Consider the following 27,002-nt stretch of genomic DNA (forward strand, 5'->3'; position numbering starts at 1 on the left):
ACCTTATATACTTTAATCCTGTTAAATTCAGTTATTCTGATAGCTATCTTGTAGAGTCCTTAGGTTTTTTTTACATGCATGATTATGTTGTCTGAGAATAAAGTCAGTTTCTTCCTTTCCTTTTAATTTTTTCCATATCTTGCTGCATTGGCTAGGACCTCCGGTACCATATTGAATAAAAGTGGTGACCAACATCCTTGCCTTTTCCCAATCTTAGTGGAAAAACATTCAACATTATACTATTAAGTATGATGTTAGTTGTAAGGTGCCCGTTATTAAGATAAGGAAGCTTCCTTCTTTTTCTAGTTTGCTGAAAGTTCTTTTAAATCAAGAATGGGTCTTGAATTTTGTCTTAATACTTTTCTGCATCTATTTAGATGACAGTATGGTTTGTTACCTCCTTTTTTCTGTTAATGTGGTGGATAACTGTGTTCATTATCAATTGCTAAGTAACAAATTATCCCAACACTTAGCGGCTTGAAATAACAAACATTCGTTATCCACATTTTCTGTGGATCAGAAATCAGAGTGGCTTAGCTGATATGGTTCTGGCCCAGAGTCTTCTGTGGTGTTGCAGTCAAGATGTCCCAGTCAAGTCAGGGCTGCAGTCATTTGAAAGCTTGGCTGGGGTTGAAGGATCTGCTTCCAAGATGGCGCACTCACATGGCTGTTGACTGGAGGCCTCAGTTCCTCAGATCTTCACCATGTGGGCCTCTCCATGGGGCTGCGTGAGTGTCCTCACAAAAGGACAGCTAACTTTCCCCAGGGCAAGTGACCCAAGGGAGAGCAAGGAAGAATCTGTAGTATTTTTATGACGCCTTAGGAGGGAGTTACTAAGCCCATCCCAGACTCGCAGGGTATGGAATTAAGCTCCACTCTTGAAGGAAGGAGTATCAAAAGGCAAAAAATGAACATATTTTGTAACTACCACAATTACATTAATTGAATTTCAAAAGTTTAATCATCCTTACTGTATCTAATCATGTTGTGAGTAAACATCAGATAAACTCGGATTGAGGCACGTTTTACAAAACGACAGGTATATGATCTTCAGAAGTCTCAAAGTTTAAAAAGTCAAGGAAAGACCGAGAAACTAACCCAGACTGAAGGAGACTGAAGAGTCGAGGCAGCTGAGTACAGCATGTGTTTTGAAGTGGATGTTGTACCAAAAAGGGTGTTATTAGGACAATTGGCAGAACTGAAATGGGCTCTGAAGAATAGATGGTAGTAATGTGTCGGTGTTAATTTCACAGTTTTGATTATCTTATTCTGCTTGCGCAGGAAGATAGTCTTGTTTGTAGGAAATGTCCACCAATGTTCAGAGGTAATGAGGCAACTTACTCTGAAATGGCTCAGGATAAATAACTTCTGTACCGGTAACTTTTCTCTAAATTAGAGACTGTTTCAAGTTTGTTTGTGTGTTTTTAATGATGCCTATTTTACTGTAAATAGACATTAAAAGACAACCAACTTTTATCCCCCGAATGTCATTAAAAGACAGCTGGTTGCTTGGTTTAAAACAGTATAACATTGAGCTGTTGACGCACTCTTCACCTTACACGCCGGCTCTGTGAGCCTGGGTCACCCCACCCCTCCGCCGCATGTACCTTCCTGCTTGGCCCACCTAATTTAAGCCATTCTGAGATTTGAGTAATTATTCAGGGTAGAAAAAAAGAGGAAATGCAAAACTCATTTCTTTTTATTTTACACCCATATTACCATTTCCATTGCTCTTCATTCCTTCCTGTAGAATTGAGTTTTCATCTGCTGTTATTTCCCTTCAGCCTAAAGAACTGTTTTAGCATCTCATGGATTCTCAGGGCTACTAGTGACAGATTCCTTCAGTTTTTGTTTATCTGAAAAGGTCTGTATTACATCCTCACTTTTAAAGGATATTTTTGCTAGATAAGGATTTCTGGGGGTTTTTTTTCCCCTTTTTGTATTTTGTTTGTACAGCATAATGATTTGATATGGGACCATATTGTGAAGTGATTTCACAATAAGTGTGGTTAACATCCAGTCACCACACATAGTTAGAAAAATTTTTTTCTCGCTATGAGAACATTTAGGATTTACTCAACAACTTTCAAATATACAGTACAATATTATTAACTATAGTCACCAAGCTGTACGTTCCATGGGGGGGATGAGTGAAGATGTCAGAGGTACACACTTGGAGGTGTAATGTACAGATAGTTTTCTTTCAGCATTTTGAATATAGTATTCTACTGTATGTAGAATACTGTTCCCCTGTATGTAGCATATGTTTTTATCATCTGGCTGCTTTAAGATCTCTTTATCTTTTTTTTAATTAATATTTATTGGAGTATAATTGCTTTACAACGTTGTATTCATTTCTGCTATACAGCAAAGTGAATCAATTATTCATATACGTATACCCACTCTTTTTTAGATTCTTTTCCCATATAGGTCATTACAGAGTATTAAGTAGAGACCCCTATGCTATACAGCACGTTCTTATTAGTTATCTAGGGTCTCTTTATCTTTTGTCTTCAGCAGTTTACTGTTGTGTGCTAGGTGCTTGATAGACTCTGGGGTAACTGAGTTGCTTGGATTAGAAATATGATTGTTTGGGACATTTTCAACCATTATTTTTTAAAATATTTTGTCTACCCCATTCTCTTGCTCCACCTATAGGATTCCAGTCACTCATGTATTAAACTGTTGGATATTATCTCACAGGTGACTGCGGCCTGGGTTTTGTTTTGCTTTGTTTTCCATCTTTTTCTCTTTAAGGATCACGTTATTTCTGTTGATCTGTCTTTTAAGTTCGATTGATCCTTTCTTCTGTCTTTTAAGCACATCTAGTATATTTTTTTCACTTCAAATACTGTCTAATTCTAGAGTCTTTGTTTTTTATATTTTGTAAGCTTTATCTGTTCACTCAATATGACTCTTTGTCTTTAAGTCCTGATTATATTTCTAATAGCTTTTTTTTTTTTTTTTTTTTGCGGTACGCGGGCTTCTCACTGCTGTGGCCTCTCCCGTTGCGGAGCACAGGCTCCGGACGCGCAGGCTCAGCAGCCATGGCTCATGGGCCCAGCAGCTCCGCGGCATGTGGGATCTTCCCGGACCGGGGCACGAACCCGTGTCCCCTGCATTGGCAGGTGGACTCTCAACCACTGCGCCATTAGGGAAGCCCTATATTTCTAATAGCTTTTAAAGCACATGTCTGCTAGTGCCAACATCTGGATCAGCTCAGGATCTGTTGCTATTTACTCTTTTTTCTCTTGACCTTGGGTCACATGTCTTTACGTATGTAGTAGCTTTTCTTTAATTACTATTGTATACTGAATGCTGCAGAGGTATGTTGTAGGGATTTTCTATTCTCTTATCTTCCACGCAGTGCTGAGTTTTGTTTTAGCAGAAAGTTGAACTGTGGGCTAATCACCTTGAACTTGGAGAAACATGCTTTTACAAACTCTGTTATTAGGATGGTTCTGTTGGATTGTTGCCTTCAGCCTCATGGCAAATCCTTATTCCTGGGACACAGTCTTTACTTCTGAAGGGTGGCCTACCTGGCTTTTCACTCAGGGTGCTCACTGGGCCCCTGTAAGTCAGCAGGATTCAGACTTCCAACTCTTTCTCCTGCGGTTGGCGGCAGCTGAAATCCTGCTCAGCTCTTTCAGCCTTCCATCCACGCTGTCCTTGGAGTGTCCCCCGCACATGTGCGGTTCACAGTCACCGTGGGTCTGAGGGGACTTGATGCATAGATTTGAGGCTCCCTCTGCAGCATCTTCCTTCCCAGGGCATCCCATCTGCATTTCCAGCCACACTGGGAGCCCCAAACCCCATCCTCCAGCCAGCTGCACTGGTTTTCTGCTTGACAGGCTGGTGAGGATTCTCCCAGTGCGGGCTACCACCACCGTGCCTGGGCTCAGAGCTCCTGGCTTTGACTTTAGTTTGAGTATTTAATTATTTTACTTTTAATATAATTACTGATGTATTTATGTTTAAACACTACAATTTTACACTTTGCTTTTTATTTACCCTGTCCTGTGCTCTTGTGGGTTGAATTTTGTTTTGTTTTGCTTTTAATGCCATATTTCCCCCTTTGTTACCTTGGAAATACATTCTTTAATTGTTCTTTAATTGTTACTCTAGCAATTACCTTACGTATCCTTGACTCTTTTGAGTCTAATATAAATTACCTTCACCACATTCCCACAATGCAAGGATCTCAAATCCAATTTCCCTGTTTCCTGCCTTTTATGCTTTTACAGTGCATTTTAATTCTAGACCTTATAGGACCTTTATTATTGTTATACAGTCAACATTCCTGTCAGTTTTCTCCACATGTTTACTCTTCCTGTTGCTTTACATCCCTGCCTGCGTTTCTGACCTTCCATCTGGGATTATTTATTTCATTCTGAAGAACACTGTTTCATATCTCCTTTATAGTACTCTTCTGGTGCTGGGGGTTTTTTTGGTCTGAAAATGTCTTTAATTTCATCTTTTTTAAATAGAGCTTTTATTTACATACAATAAAATGTGTGGTTCAGTGCATTTTTGCCTTGTACTTGTTTAAGTGCCATCAAGCTATAGAACATTTCCATTACCCCAGAAAGCTCCCTTCCCTCCCTTCCACCCCTGCCTCATCTGCCTAACCATCGTCAGCCTAACCTATAACAATAGAGTAAATGTGTGTTTTAAACTCCATATAAATGCAGCCTTACTATATCTACTCATGTGTGCTGCCTTCCTTTGCTCAAAATACTGTTTTTGAGATTCATCCATGTTTTTGCACAAACCAGTAGTGTGTTCCTTTTTATTGCTGAGTAGCGTTGTGTTGTATGAACATACCACAACTTGTTTATCTAGTCTCCTATTGATGGACATTTAAATGGAGTCCACTTTTAAGCTATTATGAATAAAGCTGCTGTGAATATTTGTATACAGTTTTTGTGGGTAGATATGTACACGTGTCACTCTTGAGTATATACCTGAAGATGGAATTTCTGGTTCAAAGGCATGTTTCTTATCTACTATGTGTAACAGATTACCCTAAAGCTTAGCAGCTGAAAACAACAATGAACACCTATTGTCTCACAGTTTTTGTAGGTCAGGAATTCAGGAGCAACTTAGCTGGGCGATTCTGGCTCTTGCCATACTGACCTCTCCATAGGATTGCTTGAGTGTCCTCAACATGGGAGCCCAGGATGGAAGCCACAGTGTCTTTGTGACCTCACCTTCATTTCAGTAATAACCTCTTGGTTACACGGGTCAGCTCCATTCACTGTGGGAGGGGACTACACCAGGACATAAATACCAGGAGTGAGGATCCTTAGGGCCGTCTTAGATGCTGGCTGCCACAATAGGTTTTAAGGCATGTTTATAAGAACTTGCTGTTTTTCAAAGTGGTTGCATGCACTTTTCCATTCCTACCAGCAATACATGACAGGTCCATTTGTTCCACATCTTCAACAGTTGTTTTTAATTTAAGCTATTTTGGCACGTCACAATCATTCTTTAAAGTCTATTTTCATTGGATATAGAATTCTTGGTGTTCAGTTATTGTCTTAGGTCTTTGAAAATATGTATCCCATTTTCTTATGACTTCATCTGTTTTTATTGAAGTCAGGTGTCAGTCTTGTTGCTCTCTGAATATTAATGCGTCATTTTTTCTTCTGAGTGCCTTTGAGATTTCCTTTTCGTCTTAAGGTTTCACCAGTTTTACTTTGATGTACTTAGGTGAGACTTTTGTTGTATTTATCCTGCTGGGTTCATAGTATTTCTTGAACCTGTGGTTTGATGTCTTTCAAGTTGGAAAATTCTCAACCATTATCTCTTCAATATTGCTTTTGCTCCATTTTCTCTCTTCACATTCTCAGACTACTATTACATATAGTTTAGAATTTGTGTCTGTGGCTTTTACACTCTTTTCTACACTTTCCATTATTTTTTTCCTCCACGCCTTAAACTAGGTGTTTTCTCCTAGCCCTTAATCCAGTTTTTAATCTTTTAAAATTTTTCAACTAATTCTAATCTAATTTTAAACCTATCTTTATTCTTTATTTCAGTTATTATTTTTCTAAAGTTCTGGAATATCTGGTTGGTTTGTTTCTTTCAGTGCTCTTTTCCTTGCTGAAATAACCACTCTAATCACTATTACCACATAATGTTTCGTTATCTTCATAGTAAATATTAAAATCTATTATCATTTATCTATTTATTTACTTACTGTCTGACCCCACCACTCCATAGTTCTATGAGAAAAGGAACCTTATCCAGAGTGACTGCAGATGTAGCCCTAGTGCCTAGCCCTTAGTTATGTGCTCAGTAAAAAAAAAAGATTGTTCTTTAATTATAAGATTTTTACAATTGTATACAGTCATCATCTCTATTTACCAATCTCTGATTCATTTCAGATCCTCCTCTTATCAACATCTGCCCTATTATTCCACTGAAACCACTGTTGCAGAGTTTAACATCAGCTCGTGAATGGCCAAGTATAATCCATTTTATTGTATTTCTCCTCTCTAGAAGTACCTAGCATTCTTTATTTTTTTCTGCAAAGCCTCTTGTTACCTGGGATACAGTTCTTTTTTTTTAAGAAAGTGCAAAGGTTCTGAGGCCAGGGTTCAGTTTATTTATTTGTTTGTTTATTTATTTATTTTGGCTGCATTGGGTCTTCGTTGCTATGCACGGGCTTTCTCTAGTTGTGGCAAGTGGGGGCTGCTCTTCATTGCAGTGTGCTGGTTTCTCATTGCAGTGGCTTCTCTTGTTGTGGAGCACAGGCTCTAGGCGCGCGGGCTTCAGTAGTTGAGGCACACGGGCTCAGTAGTTGTGGCTCGCGGGATGTAGGGCTCAGGCTCGGTAGTTGTGGCGCATGGGCTTAGTTGCTCCACGGTACGTGGGATCTTCCTGGACCAGGGCTCGAACCTATGTCCCCTTCATTGGCAGGCGGATTCTTAACCACCACGCCACCAGGGAAGTCCCTGGGATACAGTTCTGATTCTCCTCGTTCCTACCTCTTGGGATAGTCCTCCTTTTTCTGTTTCTTGGCCTTGGTGTCCACCCCTAAAATGTGGAAGCAGGGAAGATTTCTGCCATGGCCCTGGGTCTTGGCCCAGGTGATTTCATTCACGCTCACAGCCTTGAGGGCCACCTTTCTCCAGCGACTGCAGATGACTGCTGTGTCACTGCAGACACGCCTGGGACACCACATATCTGCCCCTGAACTCCTCTCTCCACCTTTCATCCCAAAGACCTCATCCTCCTTGTCAGTGCGTCCACCACTGAGTGTGAATTGATACAACCACTCCAAGCTCCAAGCTGTAGTGATAATGTTGCTCGTACTTTATACTTCAAATACGGTAACTTAATCCTTAAAACAACCCTGTGTGCTTACCATCCAGATATAAAAAGTCACAAAATTCTCATCCAAAAATAAACAAAACCAGCAAGATAAATTTTTAAAAGCCCATTAGACATCTCAGCTCACAAAGTAACCTAAATGAACTAAACTTCAGAAAGTGACAAGCCACTCACAAGAGAGAAGTGATCCATGGCTGCCCTCCTTCCCTGCAGAGACAGGGACAGGGAGAAGCTGCCGTAGACGGGGCCCTCAGGCTGTCAACTGCGGAGACTTGAGGCAGCTGGTGAGCCCAGAGAAACAGCTCTGAGGGAGTCCCCGCCTTCACTGGACGTAGGGTGACAGCAGCCAGGGCACAGGGATCCAGGCGGGGAGCTGGAAGGCCAAGAGAACTCCTCAAAATCCTGATCATGTTTGCCGATCCTTCCTCTGCTGTGGCCGGTCAGCCATTCAGCTGATCTAATAAAAGTTGTATTTAAAGTCAGGTCAGTAGACTGAACCACAAGGGGAAGAAAAGAGTTAACAACAACAACAAAAGGACGTCTGGAATCTGTAGGACAATATCAAGGCAGTTTCACTGTCACTTTTTACTCATGACACCTCTTCCACCAAATGTGTGGTTTTTTCCACACCAACAATCAACTCTCCAACTCTCCAGACAACCACTGGACATCCTTCAGTCCAGTTCGTTTCTGACACTACCTCCCCAGAGTTGTGTCAGACTCCACAGGTTCACACCTCAGTCCCACGAGACTGCTGGCTCTCCTGGTGCCAGTCCAGTGTCACGTGCCCAGGGCACCCACACTTCTGTCTGACGTGGCTACAAAGTTGAGACTCCCCCACACACACACACATACCCCTCCACCCCTTTGAGGTTTGATAATTTGCTAGAATAGCTCACAGAACTCGGGAACATACTTTACTTACATTTACTGGTTTATTATAAAGTATACAAATGAAGAGTGAGACAGAGAGGTCTGTAGTGCTGGAAGGGTCCCAAGCACAGGAGCTTCTGTCCTGTGGAGTTGGGGGGATGCCACCCATCCAGAAACTCTTCAAACCCCATTGTTAAGGACTTTTTATGGAGGCTCGATTGCTAGGCATGACTGACTAAATCATTGGCCATTGAGATTAACTCAGTCTCCAGCTCCTCCTCCCTCCCCAGAGGATGGAGGGTAGGGCCGAAAGTTCCAACCCCCTTATCAAGATCTGGTCTTTCTGGCAACCCGCCCTCCCACCGCACAATCTGGAGCTATCTAGAGACCTGCCAGGATTCACCTCATCTGAACAAAAGACACTCACTCAGGATATTCCAAGAGATTTAAGAGCCCTGTGTCAGAGCCTGGGAACAAAGACCAAATATATATTTCTTATTATGCCACACTCACATACACATCACTGGCATCCCAGAAAGAAAGGAGAAAAAGAATGGCACAAAAATATAATTCAAGACATAAAGGACAAGAACTTTCCAAAACTGATGAAAGTGATCAATACACAAATCCAAGAATATCTCCAAACGCCAATCAGAATAAATACAAAAGAGTTGATCTTAAAAGCATTCAGAAGAGCATTAAAAAACACATTATATACTGAAGAACAGTGATAAAAATTGTCACCGACTTCTAAACAAACACTGGAGGTCAGAAGATAATGACATGGCATCTTCAACACAGTAAATAAAGGTGGGGCAGGGACCTGCCGAGCATGAATTCTATATCCAGCAAAAATTTTCTTCAAAAGTGAAGGTAAATTAAAGATATTTGCAGGCAAAAGCTGAGAGAATTTGCCTACAGCAGACCCATATCATGAAAGATACTAAATGAAATTCTAAGAAGACTGTTGGCTTTTAAAACAAAAATAACAATTGTATTACTGTGTTTATAACATTTGAAGAAGCTAAATATAAGGCAACGAGCACAATGGGTGGGAGAGCAATACATGAAATTAGATTGTTGTATATCTTCCATTTTTCATGAAGTAGCACCATATTATGTGGAAATAGACTGAAATTTAAAGATTCATAATGTAAACTCTAGAGAAACATTGGAAAAAATAGGCACACACAAAGGGGTATTGCTAAAAAGTCAATACAAGGGAAAAAATAGAATACAGAAAAAAGTGTGATTTATCCAAAAGAAGACAGAAAAGGAGGAGCAGAAAAACAACAAACAAATGCCAAAATGAGAAACTTAAAACCAGTCATGGAAATAATTACATTGAATGTCAGTTTTCTTATTTCTAGCATTCACATATTTTATAGACTCCACAGGACATTGTGCATTTCTACATACACTATATTGATGTCTATAAATATGGTCTCTGACAGTTTTACTGTTTTTACAGTCTTGGTGCTTTTTTTTTCCTTATTGTATTGACTCAATCCTCCAATACAGTGTCGAATACAAGTGGTGAGAGTGGACATCCTTGCCTTGTCATAAGGTATGGCTGACATTAAAGCATAACAGCCAAAATGCTGGTGAGAATGTGGAGCAGCTAGAACGGGATACATTTCTGAGGGGAGTAGGAAATAGTGTGACTGCTTTGGAGGACTGTGCTCTATTTTCGTATTAAGTTAAACGTATATCTAACTTATGACTCAGCACTTCTACCCTTAGGTATTCACCCAAGAGAAGTTAAAATTTATGTTTAGAGAAAGACTTGTAAGAAAAATGCCTTATTCATAATAGCCAAAAGCTTGAAACAACCCAAATATCCCTTGACATAATGATGGGCAAAGTCTGATATATTCATACAATGGAATACCATACAGTAATAAAAGAAGAATTAGCTATCAAATAATATAGATTCCTTTCAAAAACGTCATTAAATGAAAGATGCCAGACACAAGAGTATATACTTTCTATGAAATCCAAGGACAGTCAAAACTAATCTATGAAGTAGGAGTCAAAAGGTTTTGCCTGTGGTAGGTACAAGACTTAACTAGAAATAGGCAAACTTGCCTTAACTAAGGAAACTTGGGGGGTTATAGAAATGTTCTTTATCTTGTTTGGGGCAGTAGTTACACGAGAATATGAAATGTCAAACCATATGCTTCATTTTATTGTTCGTTATACTTCGGTAAAATGTACATATATATTTATATATATAAAACGCTTTAAAGCCCTGTGTTATAGGTACGGAAGGTATTCCTAGTTTTCAAATGAGAGAACTGAGGCAAAGAAAGGTTAATTGACTTGCCCAGTTGGTGGCAAAACTAATAAACAGAGCTGGGTAGTCTGGCCGAAAAGCCTGCACTCTTAGTGAGAATGCTGTTGTCTCAGATCCTTGCCCAGAAATTCTACTTCTAGGGCTTTATCCTTCAGATAAACTCACAGAAGTTCCAAACAACAAGGTTAGTAACTATACAGGGTTAGTCCTTGCAGCGTTGTGGATTAGCAGGGGGCTGATTATATTATTTATAGTGTGATCACTTGATATAATATGATGAAGGGGAAAAGGCCAGCTTGAGAAAACTTTCTATACTTATATTGGATGACCTCCTAGGTGCAGTGTAGAGTGAAAAAAATCAAAGATACGTACTATATTCTACCATCTGGGTTAATAAATAAAAGAGGATGCAGGGGAAACTGTATGCACATATGCTTGTATAAACCGCAGGTATATCTGAAAGGAAACCTAAGAAACGGATGAGATAGTTTCCAGGGAGAGGAATTGAATGGCTGGGAGAGAGGGGTGCGAGGGAGACATTTCAGGCCAGTATACCTGTTCTGTACATTCTGGGTCATGAAGCGTACGAGTGTATTACCTATTCCAAAAATTAATGATATAGTAACAATTTGGAAATGACTGAAATAGCTCATCACACACATAGTTGCCTGAGCTGACAGAAGCCTGCCTCAGACTTCTTAGAACTGTCCCTCTCACCAGTCCATCCCCTGTGGCTTTGGGGTATCAGCCTCAAAGTTCCCTTCCTACCCATCAAGCCTACCCCATCTTTCTCCAGGATTGTTTCAGGGCCTCCTAGCTCGTTTCCTTCCCTGTTTCCCTTTTGTGTCCCGTTCCCTCCATCTGGTCCAAGCTCTCACGGTGCTTAGTATCCCCCAGGTTTTGCCTAGAAATCCATTTCCACTTCTGCCCTGTAAGGTCCTTAAAAATAGACATCCATCTCACTCATCCATGGGTTATTAAGGGCTTGGTATCTGGCAGAAGGACCCCAAAGGCCTGTTGCTTCCAGAATTCAGCTTTCAAACAGGTCTGTTAACACTGTGCCTTCCTCCCCCTCAGGGGCTCCTCCCACTTTCAGCCGTCTTTCCCCAAACATCATCCTCCAGATGACTTCACATGGTGCACAGGTGCTCGTTTTAAATTTATATTGTTAAGTATTTTATGGTCTGTTAGAAAAAATAAACTAGTCCATGAATCCTGCTGGATTTTAATTTTACCAATATTATTGCTCAGAGAAGTTTAAGTTAAAAAAATAGAATGATTTTTTACAATATTCAGTAGTAAGTAATACAGATGGAACATGGATATGGCAGAAATGGTGACAGTGAGGCCCTGGCCTTCGGGAGATGCTGACATACAGGAAACAGGGCCTCACGCAGAGCAGACACTCATTGGTGTGAAGATGCAGCGTCTCTTTGACCTTCACCACCTGTCTGTCCGCGCCCTGCCTGGAGCCTTTTCTGTGGTTACCTGAATGTGCTGGCCACCCCACCCCACCCAGGCTCACTCTGCAGAACCACTTGGGTTCGTCTTGCACGTTCACCATTCTGTGCTTTTGTTCCTGCTGTTTTTCTTTATAGAATGTGATCCCCCCACCTTAGGTCCTGTTGCTGGGCCTCTGCTGGGCAAACTCTCTCCTGAAGGAGGGTTCAGTGGGGTTCAGCTCCAACTTCAGCTCTTCTCATGAAGTCCTCCCTAGTGTATTAGTTTCCTACTGCTGCTGTAACAAAATATAGCAAATGTCACTTGCAAGAGCGCAAGTTTATTGTCTTATAGTTCTGGAAGTCAGAAGTCTGAAATCAGTTGCACTGGCTTAAAGTCAGGGTATTGGCAGAGCTGGTTCCCTCCCCCAGAGGCTCTGAGGAGGGAATTGGCTTCCTTGCCTTTTGCAGCTTCTCGGGGCTGCCTTTCTTCCAGCCTCCCATACCTCGCACCGCTGCTTTCCCGGGTGCTTTCTTTTTTTTTCAGTGTAGACAGTCTTTATGGGCAGGTGTTAAGAACGCAAAATAGTAACAAATCCAGAAGGATGGGAAAGGAAGCAGGACATGGCTCTCCTCCCCTACGTGAGGACCCTGGGAAACCAGGCCAGTGGGGTGGGGCCTTGGCCACTTCGAGCCCAGCACCCTCTGGAAAACAAGCTCCCGTGCAGGAGAGCGCCTCACAACACAGGGGAAGGGAGCAGCGCCCCGGAAGATGCCTTTCACCCATCTTCAGGGCACATTATCCTGGTCTCCACTTGCATCTTACATCACCTTCTCTGGCTCCAGCTTCTCCTCGTCTCCTTCTAAGGACCCTTGTGATTACATTGGGCCCATCTGATAATCCAGCATCCTCACCCCATTGCAAGATTCTTAACCTAATCGCGTCTGTAAGGCCCCTTTTGCCATGGAAAGTAACTTATTCACAGGTTCTAGGGTTAGGGTGTGGACATCCTCTTGAGGGGTGTTATCCATCCTCCCACACCTGGAGTCACCCTTCTCCTGGGAACTCAGATGTGGCTTTACCTCTGTGCTCCCGGAACTCTCTGTCCATCCTTCAGTATCTCGTTGAGTATCTGCCTTATAATTATTTGTCATCTGACCAGTCCTCTCCCTGTGAGCCTCCTGGGGGCAGGGGTGGGGTTGCAGCCTTCCTGCCTGCCCAGACTTCCTGCTGGACAGAAGAAGGCATGTGTTTGAGGGAGTCGACCACCCAGTGCACGACGGCCCTGCGGTGCCCAGGCCAGGCTCAGGGCCCGGCCGCCTGGTGAGGTTCCCAGCTGTGCCACTCACTTGCTCCGCCCCTCCATGCCTTGTCTGCAAAATGGTGCTGACCAATCGAACCCAGCCCAGAGGCTAACAGCAAGGACTAAGTGGGGTCACACGCGTGAAGGACGAGAAGAGCACCTGACCATCATGACCACTCAGGGCAGCTAGCTCCATCCCTGTTGTTGTTGATTTTATTGTTTATGTTGTGAAAAGTTTTTCTGTTGTGTAAGTTATTCTTGACAAACTTAGGAAACTTAGGCTACACTCTTTGTTATTAAGTCTAATTGTCTTTAGGTTTAAAGTAATGTTTTCCTTGATTTTAAATATTTTTGCAAAAGTTTTTAGAATGACAAAAATGTAGAAAGTACTAGAGAACTTGCTTAGGGTGATCGTGAACCTGTGGCCTGGCCGTCTCGTGTGCACCCACCGCTCTGGTTCAGGTGGGCAGGGCTGCCTAGACAGCAGCCCTGTGCAGAGTGGTACGAAATGGCACGTCAGACCTTAGATCTCTGAAAGATGGTAGAGTTTAAAGATGCATGTGACTGTGGAACCTACATGAGGAGCTGAGGTTCTGGACACTCAAAGCCTTCCTTACAAGGCACCACAGACCATTATGGGGATGGCGGCATCCATGTGTCACTCCAAGGAAAGGGCTTGGAGGCACCGGACTGTGATGCAGAGCACGCCTGTGTTCTGAGAGAGCCAGATGAGTCTGCTGCAGTTAGAGGAAAGGCGTTTTAAACACCTGGTAGCAAGTACTTTCATTGGGAACACATGCTCCTACCAAAGATCATGACTACTTGGTGCCCATGATAGTCATATTTTTAGAATGTCATGAAAAATGGAGAGGCATGTGAAAGGCATTCTAGCTTTAGGAAATAATGCTAGTAGGGATCTTAGATTTAAAAGGTAATAAGATCTGCCTAGGCAGAGTGAGGAGAGATGGTTTAGCAGTGAAGAATAAGGTTATCAGACAAGTAAATGGCAGGCTGGAAAATAAGAATGTATCATTTGGATGCAGGAAGCCATCGCCTGCTTTTCAAAAAGCAAGCTACTGAGGTTATCATACCGTCCGCATCGTTTAACTTGAACGTTAAAGGAGTGATCCTGGAGTTGGAGTCATGGTGGGAGGGAGAAATTGTAGTGGTCCCGCTCGAAGAGTAGGGTCCAATTTATGAATTTATTTCAGGGGTTGAGGTTCAAATGCAGATTAAATGGTAAAATGAAGAACCAGACAGTTCTCTCAGAGTGGATGGAAGTAACAAAGGACAAAGAAGAGTTGCAGACCAGTGTCTGTTCCGTGGAAGGCAGACACCATGTTCTGATTGAGAACTTGGAATTGGGGACTGTTGTGGGAGTGGAGCGGAAATAAGCCCCGTCTTCACCGCCTCATGTGTGAGATGGGAATGAAGTGTCTAGATTGTGGAGCTGAGCTGAAGGCGGTCAGATTTAGAAAAGCGCTGTCCCCCACGGATGAAAGCCTAAAGCTGTGGGACAGGATTCACTCTGGTGAGCCGTGCGGGAGGCCTCCTGCCCAGGGCCGGCTGGCACGCAGGGACCACCCGGGAGAGACAGTGGGCATCACCCCCTGCCGTGTTTGGCCCGAGTCAGGGTGTCGTCACTGTGCAGACTCACCAAATGCAAATGCCGAAGGGGAGGAAATGTCCTTACAGGTGTGAGAGGCCAAGATCTCAGGTTCTCAAAGATCAACAGAGATACCTGTTGCAGTAAAGAGGCGTCACAGGGCTCAGGGAGGAGAGGACAGGGAGGCGTGGTGGTCACGCCACAGCCACCTGAGCTGAGACCCGGCGGTTGGGGAGGCACTCCTGCTTCAGCCGTGAGTGCCACAGCCTCTTCCTTAGCATGGCTCTGGAAGTCTGGGCGACGGAGGGACACGGGAGTCGGTCACTGCTCAAGACGCCTGGCTGTCTCCCGGTGCCTGTTGGCTGGCCTGGAGGTGAGAGCTGGCGGCCAAGCAGCAGCAGGTCGTGAGGACTTCCCTGGGCGTGGTCAGCCCTGCTGGTGGCACCCACCCCCACCCCCAGAGGCCACCCACCTGGCTCAAGAGCCCCCAAGGCTCCTCTGATCTCAGCTCTCTGTGCTCCAGAAGCACTTCTCACTTTATGCTTTGGGGAGTGCTTGGCCGAGACCCCCTGGAGCTGTGGGCGTCACGGAAGGCGAAGTGGCTTATGGCAACATGGTAAATGCTTTGTCAGAATTCCAGGATAGCAAGGAGGGAGATGAGGAAGATACGCCTATTACAGAGAAAGACGTACAACAAGGTCCCTACCTTCGTGGCGCTTACATTTCTCATGGGTGAGTTAGGCATTGAACAGGTAAATTTAAAAACAGATAAATAAATAAGCCAGGCAGATATCATACAGACCTTATAGCAGATGCCCTGAAGACAAATGGGATGATGTGTGTGTTGCAGGGTGAAGTTGGGGTGCAAAGCTGCCTGGCTTGGGTGGACCACACAGATTTTTGTGATGGCTGGCAGCTGAGCTAAGACCTAAAACCTGAGGAGCATTTGGCCAGGGAGGAAAGCATTCAAGGAAAAGGAACAGTCGTCATGAAGGTAGAAACAGAACAATTGGGAGGATTTGAGTCTGGGAGGAGGAGACCAGTTCGATGACTGCAGTGGCCCAGGCAGGGTGTGCTGGGATCGTGATGAGAGCAGTGAGGACGGGTGAATCGAAGACAAGACACCTCTGACTCAGCAGAGGCAGAAAAGTGGAAATCTTAGCTGGTGTGAATGGAAATGTGTTTCTTCTCAAGGTGGGATGGTTGATGGGGGAACATGTGGGGAAACTTTGGGCTTATAACCTCTGTCTTCTCTGAGAAGGCCGAAACAAGCTGTTGCCCAGGAAAGAGGGGTCTCGGGCAGTGGTTGGGAGCTGGAAAAGAGTCATAGGAGTGCGGGATCGTTGCTGTGTGGAATGAGAGGCCTGGATGGGTTCAGCTGAAGTAGGACAGTCTTCACACCGGTCCTCACAGCTCTGTGACTTTCTTCCAGCAAGGCAGCCACCCCACCTCTCTGCGGAGGAATCGGGGAGAGAGGCTTTTCCAGGTAGTTGAGACAGAAGGACAGGCAAGCTTCCTAAAGAACTGGCACAGTGTGGCGAGGGATGCTGGCGATAAAAGGACAAGGGGCCCACAGATGTGTAGACCCAAGGAGACCTAAGTAGAGCGCTTTGGACGTGACAGGACCTCAGTGCAGATGGGAAGGAGTTGTCTTGAGCGACCATGGGGGAGAGGTGGAAGGATGGCCATGGGTCGCAGACAGGAAGTTGGGTTTAATCCTTTTAGATCCCTGCATTACATTGCAGCTGCCATTTTGTCTTTTCTCCTCCTGTCTGAGTAATGAATCTGTGCTTTCATTACAAGGGAAACGGTTGGCAGGTTGGTTGGATTTCAGTGAATTCAGATCTAATAATGAAACATTTCCTTTTAATTGTTGTATATATCTTTCTCAGCTTTTTCTCTACTTAAAGCATATTTCTCTCTTGTTCTTCTCTTGTTCTTCTCTTGTTGGATGTGTTGGATGCAGTGGCTCTGTTAACAGGTGTCTGTTGTCACTCTTACAGCTAACACCACAGCCATAATTGATGGAGAGTTGAGTTGCATGCTCTTAGGACTAATTGCAGAGTCTAAACTAAAACATTTCCTGCAGCTGCCTTTAAATAACAATAATAACAATAGTAATAATATTTTGTATAGGGATAGTACTTTACAATTTGCAAAGCGCTTTCACATACATCATATCATTTAATCTTCACAATAAATAAGGCTTTTTGAATGCTTAGATCTTTCCTAAAGTGAGAAATCATGGTGCATATCTTGATTTAATCATGCTGAGTTGCCAGAAGTTCTTGACATGATAAGCATTTATTGAGCACCTTCTGTGCCTAAAGCACTTTACTAAGGACAGCACGGGGTAAACTCCCCTTAAGGAGATACCAAGTAGCCGCGGCCCAATAAATGTGATCTTGCTTCCTGGCTCACTCCCCCTTCCTCATCACAGTCACTGTTTTGGTGGCTGCTTGCTAAACCATAAATTTATATAAATATTACCAGGAATTCATTGTATCAGAGTTTAAGTTTTTAAACCTAGGATTCTGATACTTATCTAAGCTCAGTAATACTTCAGAAAGTCATTCTATCGATTTCAGCTTGAACTTTCTTGCAAATTATGTGTCTGTTACTTGGATCTCAAGATGTTTCAGACCCAGCACGTCTGAAGATGTCCAGCCGTTGAGTTGGTTGTCTGATCAGGATGACTAGGCTATGACTCCAAGAGTACAACTTGACCCTCGGCCCCAGAAGGCTTACTCAGTGGGAAGGAACACATAATCATCTCTGGGCTCGTGAGCCAGACTCGGATGCACTGAGGAGACTGGGAGAGAAAGGGCTTCCCAGGAGGGAGCTTCCTGCGTGAGATGGGGAGTAGAGGGTAGCATTGGAGCCGAGCACAGGCCCAGGGCAGGACTTCTGAACCTTTAGCCAGGAGCCCCTAGAGGGTCCAGGCGTGTGTTCTGGGCCCCCACAGCCCCTCACAGATTCTCCAGAAAGCATGAGACACCCCCAGCCCCTGCCTTCACAGGCCTCTGGGCAGAGTGGCGCCTCACAGAGAGCAGTGAGACCTGCACATCAGCATTCCCTTCCCCAGGGAGCTGGGGCGGCCCCTCAGGACCACCCAGGGGCTGCTTTGTTGCTGAGACACAGAGGTACCAGCTGTCTTCCTGCTTCTTGTTTGGCATCTTAGTTTTATTAACTCTAGTATTACACTAGCTCTGTATGTGGTCACGTGGTTTAGGAATGGGTGAGGACAGACCTAAATGGCCTAATGCTTATAAGCACACTGATTTCCTGGACACAGTTTTTTTTACAAAAGTTTTCCCATGGTGCCATCTTTTTAAAGAACAGCTTCTGTATATTACAAGGGAGGCTAATATCTGGATTATCAAATTATCTCTTGGTTCTTTTGATATGGAGCTCAGGCAGTCACAAGCCAAAGAACCCTTCCTTTGTGTTGGGCTGATATGCCTGACACTTTATTTTGACACAGAATATGCAGCCAGCATCTGAGCATCTCGTAAATACTCCAGAGAGGACCCCGATTAGCATGTAGTGTGGAGCGGGAGTTTGAACGTGAAGTCTAAGTGGTGTTTCCCGCTGGGGCTGGCGACGCGATCTAAATAATTGTATTCTGATCATTTAGGTCTCTCTTTACAGGGCATCTTTTATGACCAAGACCGTCCAGTACCAGAATGAGCTACATAAATTCCTAATCTGGGATACAGCTGGACAAGAACGAGTAAGTCACTCTTTAATTCACTATGTGTTTTTCTGAGGCCCAAATTAAAGCTCCAACAAAACCGCCGGTTCCTGTCATTTCACGTCACTCACCTCACTTCTCTGCGCTGGAGACACGTCTTTCCATTTGCGTGGGCCAGCCTTTTTCTTTTCAATTAGAACCACAGAGTCCACCGATGGAGAAAGTGATATGGGCACTGAGGACATTTTTATACTTTTTAGTGTCTTCAATTAAACGCTGAGTAACAGGCCTGATAAAACCCTGCTCAGAGTATTGTGTGTAATTTGGGGCTCCATCCTCTAGCAAAGATATAAAAGAATTAATGGTAGAAAGGGAGAGTTAAGCACATCTCATTTATAGTCGCCTTTTAAAAGCTAAGGAGGGAACTTTACAGCATATAAAGTTTGAGATTTAAGTGAAATGGATGAGCTGACACAGTGCCGTGCGATAGGTGCTTAATAAACGCCTGATGACGAAGTTGTCCAAGGTGGTCGTCTGCCTCAGGAAGGGCCTGGACCAGAGCTGGGGCCAGGAGCACGGCATCACCGTGCAGAATGGCATTTGGCAAAGCCCGCCCAAATCGGACGGGGTGGAAAGGCGGGGAGGGGACCAGACGCTGCTGCCACCTCTTTTTCCCTCTGGGCCCGGAGTCTCATTTCCCTGTTGAGGTGTGTCTGGCAGCTACCCCATTATTCAGCTGCTGTTTAATTTTGTTTTCAAACAGTATTATCAAAACAAGAACATGTGATGGATGCACAGTGCTACCTTAAGCTCTTATAGAAGAAGTAATCAGGAGAAATAGTCTGTCCTCACAGTCTTATCTGAGACGGCGTAGGTACCGCAAACGGTGTAAAACCTGACAAGAATCATCACAGACACGTGGAGGAAAACCCAACAAACCATTACTGTTGTCCTAGACGTAGACAGCATACATTCTGTACAGATTTAGTGTCTAAAGTTTGCTCTGTTTGGTTTCTTCTGTTTTTTTAATGCTGGATATCACACCCTGTGTCCATTTCCTCATCTTAGATGCATCTGCTAAGTCTCCGGTCCCCGCTGCTCCTACGTTGTTGGGGCTGTGCGTCTCCAGCGGGGGTAGGCTTTTGCTAACCATCACTCTGCTGTCCTTCAGAAGGGCTGCTTGCCACACAGTGTTCCTGAATATATCCATTGCCACAGCCCTGGCATCTAGCCTATTAGCCACGAACTCGTGGCTCTTCGTACAAGTAATATATGTGCCCTTTCACTGAATCCCAAGTTTCGGTTACCCCCTCCCATATATTTGATGACACAGCAAAACCCTCATTATAAAGCACATGCTATGATATAGATTCCATTATGCTTTGAATCAGAGCCCGTCCTGGTAGACATGTTGATATGTAACATCTCTCCTTTCCAGAACATAAAAAAAGAATAACACAAGGGTTTATGCCTCTCTCTTACTGCTACCATAACAGCAGGATTCTGTGAAGTTTTGTAATTAGCTGGTCTGCATGCCTCTCGTTTCCCCATTTCTAATTGATTCTGCACCAGGAGTAGTTGCCCTGAGATGCAAATCTGCCTCACCCCTACCTGGAGCTAGATCACTGAACCATCCAGGGGCTCGCGCAGGGAATGTAGATAAGCCCAGAGGGCCCGGAAGGCCCGCCCATCAGAGCCCCGCGCCGAGGAGACCCTCAGGAGAGGGGTGCCTGCAGTGAGCCCTCGCTCCAGCTGGTTGTTGCCAGATCACAGGGTTTAAGAAGAGCGAAACATCTGACAGCTAATCACAAACTGTTTGAAATGCTGTGAGGATCCTCCAGGGTGCATGTGTAAGCTTGTCCTTCCTGCTTGTCCTGGGCACAGCCTTTAGGGCCCGGACCGTGCCAACCTCGGCCTGACTCTCCACCTTCACCTCCTCCCACCAATTCATCCTCCAAGACCAAACTGCATAGGCTTCTGCAGTGCGCCAGGCCAGTCCACACTCTCATACCCATGGCTTGCCATTCCCTCTGCTCAGAATACCTTCCCTCCCACTGTTAGCCTAGAGAGTGCATGCTCAGCCTTCAGAGCTCGCGTCTGATGTCGCCCAGGGAGCTTTCCTCACCACCCCTGCAGTCCTCAGGTGGCCACGTGCCCGCTGTGCTCAGGCGTGAACGCGAAGGCTCTTCTTGACCCACTCCCCGTCAGCCTGCCATGTCGGCGAGACCGCGTGTCCCGACAGCTCCGGCTTCTAAATGCACCTCAGATCCGCTCAGTTCTCCCTGTCTCCACTGCCAGCTCTCTGCTCTCTGCCACCTTTAACTCTCACCTGAGAATTCCTTTCACCTTTGAACTGGTCTTCCTGCCTTCCCCCTTCCCAGCCCCACTTAGTACCTTATCCTCCCACTTACTGCCCTTCAGTGACTGCCCACTGCCCCTCTCCTGGGAGCCACGCCCTGCCCACTGGCCTGCACAGCCCTGCATGGCCTGTTCCACCTGTTCTCCAGGGCCCTCCCGGTCCGTCCACGCTCTCACCCGCTGAGCTCCAGCCCGCTGCCTCCGCTCAGTTCCTCAGACTCTCCAGAACCAGGCCTTCACACACGCTGTTTCTCGTACCGGAACTCTCTCTTCCCTCTACTCGGAGCCTGGCCAGCTGGCTCCTTACCAGCCTTTTCATCTCAAGTTCAATGTCACACCTTCACAGTTTTCCCTAACCCCTCTGCACCTAAGCACGACCCCAGCTCATTCTCCGTCACTGCCCTTTATTCATTTCCCTCAGGACCCTCATTCCAAATTGTAATTAGATATCTGTCTACACACTCTTCCTGACAGGCTGTCCCCACAGACTGTAAACTGTGAGAGCCAGGACCACGGGGCCGTATTCCCAGGGCCCAGCACAGAGCCTGACCTGGGGTTGACGCTCAGATATTGGGAGGACCAATTAGCAGCTGAACTCTTTAGCGTATCTCTTTGGATCCTGAACAGTCTTTGCGATTGCCCACATCCGTGGGATTGTCCCCTGTTTCCTTACTTGTTTATCTTCCGTTAGACTGTGAGCTCCTTGGGGGCAGGGACCGTCCTCATGTCTGTGCGCTCAGCCCCTGGCACACAGTATTGATGCCAGTGGATTTAGATCATTTGATTGTCAGCCCTACTTTGGCACAGGTAAGGAGGAACAGATCCTCTGCCTAGTTTTACCATGTGAGTATTGCATGCCTCAAATTATACATTTCTGATATTTGCATATCTATTATTCAGTTCTCTGTAGTGATGACATTTATTATGGAACCAAAAGTCATCGTAAAATGGCACCCCTTTACGATGAACTGACCATTCAAACATCCTCCCCACTTGACCCTCGCATTTTCACAGATGGATCATCTTTCTGATGGTCCAGTGACAGTTGGTTGCAAAGTAATTTCATTAAGTCAATGAAAGTGGTTTTGGAGAACTTCGCAGATGTCACGCAAAGCCATGGACGGTGAGGGCTGTGTTACATTAAGTGAGGGGAGCACTGCTGACCAGAATGATGACATAAGTGCTTCAGAAGGCAACGATCTGCGCATCAAAAGGTTGAGAGGCCTAGGGAAAACGGGCGGAGTCCTCAAATATTTTGTAAAAGTTCCTTTTTTATGATAGGACTAGGAAAGGCAAACGTGAAATGAAAGATAGATATCACATTGTGCCAGCATATGGCTTTATCAGAAGAATCACAGCCAAGTTCTCGATCAGCTGACTCAGTGTTCATTCAGGAACCAGCTCCTGGCTGCAATAATAAACCTAAGTTTTTTCTAATATCAGATAAAATGAAACTCGTCTTCATAATTTTTTTTCTCAAGATAGAGCCTTTGTCAAACCTTTTCATTCCTATTTGCTATCCTAAATGAATTCGTTTTAAGTGATCTTTTCCCACCAATCACCCTTCACTAACAGGGACTCCTGCAGAAGCATGGAGACAGACCCAGCCCCTGCTCAGACATGCACCTCAAGTCCATATCAGAAATACACCGTAACTGTAGCAGCAGCATTTCAATTACTTGCCATCTGTCTGTGATCGTGTAAAAGAAAGCTTCTAACCAAAGTCTAATAGACACTGCATCCAGTCCTTGAAGGTTTATGTCCCTGAATCTTACTGTGGTTTCTCCTAATGACTGTTTCTAGAGGGCAGAGCACCAGGAGGACACGGACTCATCCACTGTCAAAGGAGCCACATAGGAGTTGTTCTCGTGTCTGAAATCAGGAAAACGTGTAGTGGCTTAATATCTAGAGCCAGGGTCCACACTGTGGCCCACAGGCCAAATCCAGCTTGCTTCCCGTTTTATCAGAACACAGCCATGCTTATTTGTTTACATATTGTCTATGGCTACTTTCACGCTTCCGTAATAGAGCTGAGGAGTTGCTACAGAGATCATATGACCCTCAAGGCCCAAAATGTTTACTGCCTAGCTCCTTCCAGAAGAAGTTTGCCAACCCCTGATCTAGAGCCAGATTGGGAGCAGAGCTGTGCGGACGTCCCTTTAGTCTCTTTTTAAGCTGCCGCCTTCTTTCTTTACACCAAAAGGACATGGAAAGAGTTTCAGTGTCAGTAATGGTAGAGTGGCTTGTAACAGACTAACCCTCCCACAGAGAACTATTATGTATAAACTCTGGACAAAACATTAAACAACTCTCTGAAGGTACTGCCAAGCCACCAGATGCAGTTTGGGGACTGAAAAGGGAACGACATTGAGTGAGACTCGCATTTTCATGGCTTTTCCCCAGAGGGCACTCCCCAGACCATGCAGCACAGGGCAGCTAGGACTCCAGCAGAAAGGCTGTCTTTTTAGCTTACAGTATTTGAGGACAGAGTTTAAGGTTGCTAGAGCAGCTGGGAAAGAAGGAGGCAAATCCCAGAAAAGATGGATCCAACAAGGAGGGAAGCCCCCAAAATCTGCTTGTAAATTCCCTTCAAGGCTTTGCTTAACCCCCAGATTGTGACTGCACAGGGGCGACACTAAGAGACCCAACAGAAGCCAACAGCTGGAGGGGTGACAAGACGGAGCAGAGATTCAGCTGCTGCTCATCACAGGAAAGTCCAGTCCTGCCCTGTTCGAGGGGATTGATAAACACGTTGGACTTCCCTTGAAACTTCTGAAGGGCCATGTCTTAAGAGTAGAGACCCAAGTAGACACACCCTAACCATGTGTAAAACCAATCTCAGGGTGATTAGCCAGTGTTTTAACACTCTTCAGAGACGATAATGGAAACCAGATGGTTTAGAAATGTTCAAAGATTTAAAGGAAAAGTAGTCTTTTTTTTTTTTTTAGGAAAAGTAGTCATAATCTACTTAACTACAGATGGGGAATCTTACACAGAATGGCAACTAATAATCAGACGGAAATGCTAAAACTGAAAACTGTAGTATTTAAGATGAAAAGTCCACTGGGTAAGTGACAAAACAAAAGAACAAAGAGTGGAAGAATAGGAACATAGTCTTAGTACCATAGGGACAAATTCAAACAATCTAACATATGTGTAACTTGAGACCCAGAAGTTGTAAAAAGAGGGGAAGGAGACAGAAAGAAAAGATATTTTGAGAAATAATGGCTGAAAATTTCCCAAATTCTGTGGAATATATCAACTCACAAATCCAAAAGTTTAGCAAACTCATAGGTACAAAGAAAACCACATCTAGTTCCATCATAATCAAACTGCTGAAAACCAAAGTTAAAGAGACCTTGAAAGCAGCCAGAGACAATAGTATAGACACATTACGTGTGGGACACAACAGTATGAATGAGGGCCAGCTTCCCACGGAGCCAGTGGAGGCCAGGAGACGGTGGAGCAGCGTATCTTTAAAGTGCCAAAATTATCTTTAAAATATGAAGTCAAAGTCATGACACCGTCAGAAGAAGAAAAGCAGAGACGATTTAGCAGCAGCGGCCCCAGAACGGTTCTCGGGCTAGAGGAAATGACACTAGATGGTAACTCAGATCCGTAGGAAGAAATAATAACCACTAGAAACAGTAAATATAAAAATCTGTCTTTTTTCTTATTTACGAGACTACTGGCTATTTAATGCAAACATTATAATATTGGATTGTGTGGGTCATCACATAGCTTTAAAATATTTGACAGTAGCACAAAGGACAGTGGGATAAAACAAATCTTGCAAGGTTCTGATCTTTTACATGAGGTGGTGCTTTTTTTCTTTTTGCGGTACACAGGCCTCTCACCACTGTGGCCTCTCCCGTTGCGGAGCACAGGCTCCAGACGCGCAGGCTCAGCGGCCATGGCTCATGCCGCGCTCCGCGGCATGTGGGATCCTCCCGCACCAGGGCACAAACCCGTGTCCCCTGCATCGGCAGGCGGACTCTCAACCACTGCACCACCAGGGAAGCCCGAGGTGGTGCATTTTAAACTCTACGTCAACTGTGAGGAATATACATTGTAGTTACAAGAGCAGCCACTTAAAAAGTAATACAGGAAGGTATAACTAAAAAGCCAATGGACAAATTAATAAGTTAAAATTGAATACTAAAAAATAGTTAATGCAAAAGAAGGGAAGAAAGGAAGAACAGCGTTTTCTTTTTTTTAATGGAACAAATATAAAGCAAACAGCAAAGTGGTAGACCTAATATTAGTAAAAACCAAATATATCGGTAAGTACATTAAATGTAAAGGAACTAAACATTCCACTTAAAAGGCAGAGGTTGTCAGATTGGATCAAAAGTCAGGATCTAACAATGTGCTGGTTATAAAAGGATTCCCTTAAATGTAAACCCAGAGATTGCTTGAAAATAAGAGAATGGAAGAGGATATTCTATGCGGATCTTAAGCAAGAGAAAACCATTGTGGTTATATCAATATCAATAAAATAGACTTGGATATTCAAGGATAAAGAAGGGGCATGAAAAGAAGAGCATTAGGGAACTTTCCATGTTGATACAAACGTTTTATATCTCAGTGGAATGGTGTTTACGTGGTTGTATACATACACATTTATTGTTTTACCAAAACTTAAGACCTTTTATCAAACTTAAGATCTTTGCACTTCTCTAAATGAATTTTACCTTACAAATTTAAATGCAAAAAACAAACAAAGCCGAATAATGCATCAAAAATGAAAGCTAATATCATTGCCTTTGCTCCTGTGACTCTCACCCCATGAAAGACAATCCAGAATCTTTTCTACCTAATAATCTGGTTTCCTTAAAGTTGCTTACAGGTTTTATTATTAGTGGTGTTTTTTCTTCTCTAAAACTTAACATATTTTATTGGAAGTTATCAGGCTTTGACCCCAGAAGCAGGGATCTTTCTCACTGAGACTAGTAAAACTTCACATGGATGGTCATCTGGGTTTGGCATTTGGTTTGACCTCCTCCTGCACCTAAACAGTTCTTATTCCCTTATTCCTCACTTCTTTCTGGCTTACTACAGTGTGCCGGGCACCTGGCCCAGAGATAAAATGGGGTACTAAACAGACATGCTCTCTTCCTCACGGAGTTTACAGTCATAATTTTACTTTCATTTATAAAACTCAAATTAGCATGAAAGTTTAAAAGCTAAAGGCTAAGTCACTGGGTAAGAAGTTGTGGAGTCTGTAATTCTGTATATGGAATGTATTCAGATGCTCACTTCTGATGGCAGTTCCTACCTGTGTTTTGCGGGGAAGCCACAGAACAGAGAGCCAGAGGGGGAGTCCAGTGGTATCTCTCACATCATATGTAGGGATCAGGTTTCAAAGTCAGGGTGTAAGACAAAGGTCAAGCGTAGATAAGAGTCTTGTCTTTCAACACTGGCATCACATTCACTGAGCAAGGTGCTCACACAGATGCCCAGGAACCAGGGTTGACTGGAGAGAGAGCTTCCCATTTTCCATCTCACACTCTATCACGAGAAATGGCCCACTAAATCAGCCTCGCTGTTTAAATTGTTATTACTATCCCTTTCCTTCTCTTCCCTCCCTATTGTATTGGGGCAGGGAGGTGATTGGTGGGAAGGAGCCCTGCACACAGAATTAAATTCATGTAAATGAAATGAGATATGTACCTGCATTTGGGAATTGCCACGTGTGTGGAAGTTACCAAAAAAGCGAGTTACAGGCTCATCCAAGTGGTGAATGTAAATGTGTACTCATTTCTGTAGCACAATCAGCATTTAGATTACAGCGTTACCTTTTCAACACCCAAATGCAGCCACTTCTCTGGAGAACTATTTACAGCATTATTTTTATCTCTTTGATAGTTTGGGAAATCAAAGTTTAACGGACTATTGAACAAATGAATTTGGGAATTATAACATTGAGTTCAATTAAGAAGCCTTTTTAGCTGAAACAATTGTTTATAGCACCATATTTAATTCCTATAAAAATGTATTCTAAACTACCTTCTGAGAGGCATTTCAGTGTTACATTAAAAGGTTTTGCCTTTGGTAATTACTGGTTCATTTGCTTTAAAGCATCATGTCATCT

The 27,002-nt window shown here is 44.0% G+C and overlaps 1 protein-coding gene across 4 annotated transcripts in view; it reads left to right on the top strand.

Moving 5' to 3' along the window:
- RAB22A (RAB22A, member RAS oncogene family) overlaps positions 1–27,002 on the top strand; it is a 53,230-nt gene that overhangs the window by 13,017 nt on the left and 13,211 nt on the right. The window contains exons 2-4 of one of the 4 annotated variants that reach the window (XM_089897105.1): positions 6,390–6,470; positions 11,585–11,652; positions 18,508–18,589. In XM_089897105.1, the coding sequence (XP_089753231.1) occupies positions 11,642–11,652; positions 18,508–18,589 (93 nt within the window). In that variant the 5' untranslated portion in view covers positions 6,390–6,470; positions 11,585–11,641. Of the gene's footprint in view, positions 1–6,389; positions 11,653–18,507; positions 18,590–27,002 lie in introns of all 4 variants that reach the window. The other 3 variants (XM_089897104.1, XM_089897106.1, XM_022597445.3) reach the window with 3 other exon arrangements.

This window comes from Delphinapterus leucas, chromosome 15 (assembly GCF_059928025.1).
Source record: "Delphinapterus leucas isolate spDelLeu-1000000601 "Yukka" chromosome 15, BTC_Dleu_Yukka2, whole genome shotgun sequence".
Classification (NCBI taxonomy): domain Eukaryota; kingdom Metazoa; phylum Chordata; class Mammalia; order Artiodactyla; family Monodontidae; genus Delphinapterus; species Delphinapterus leucas.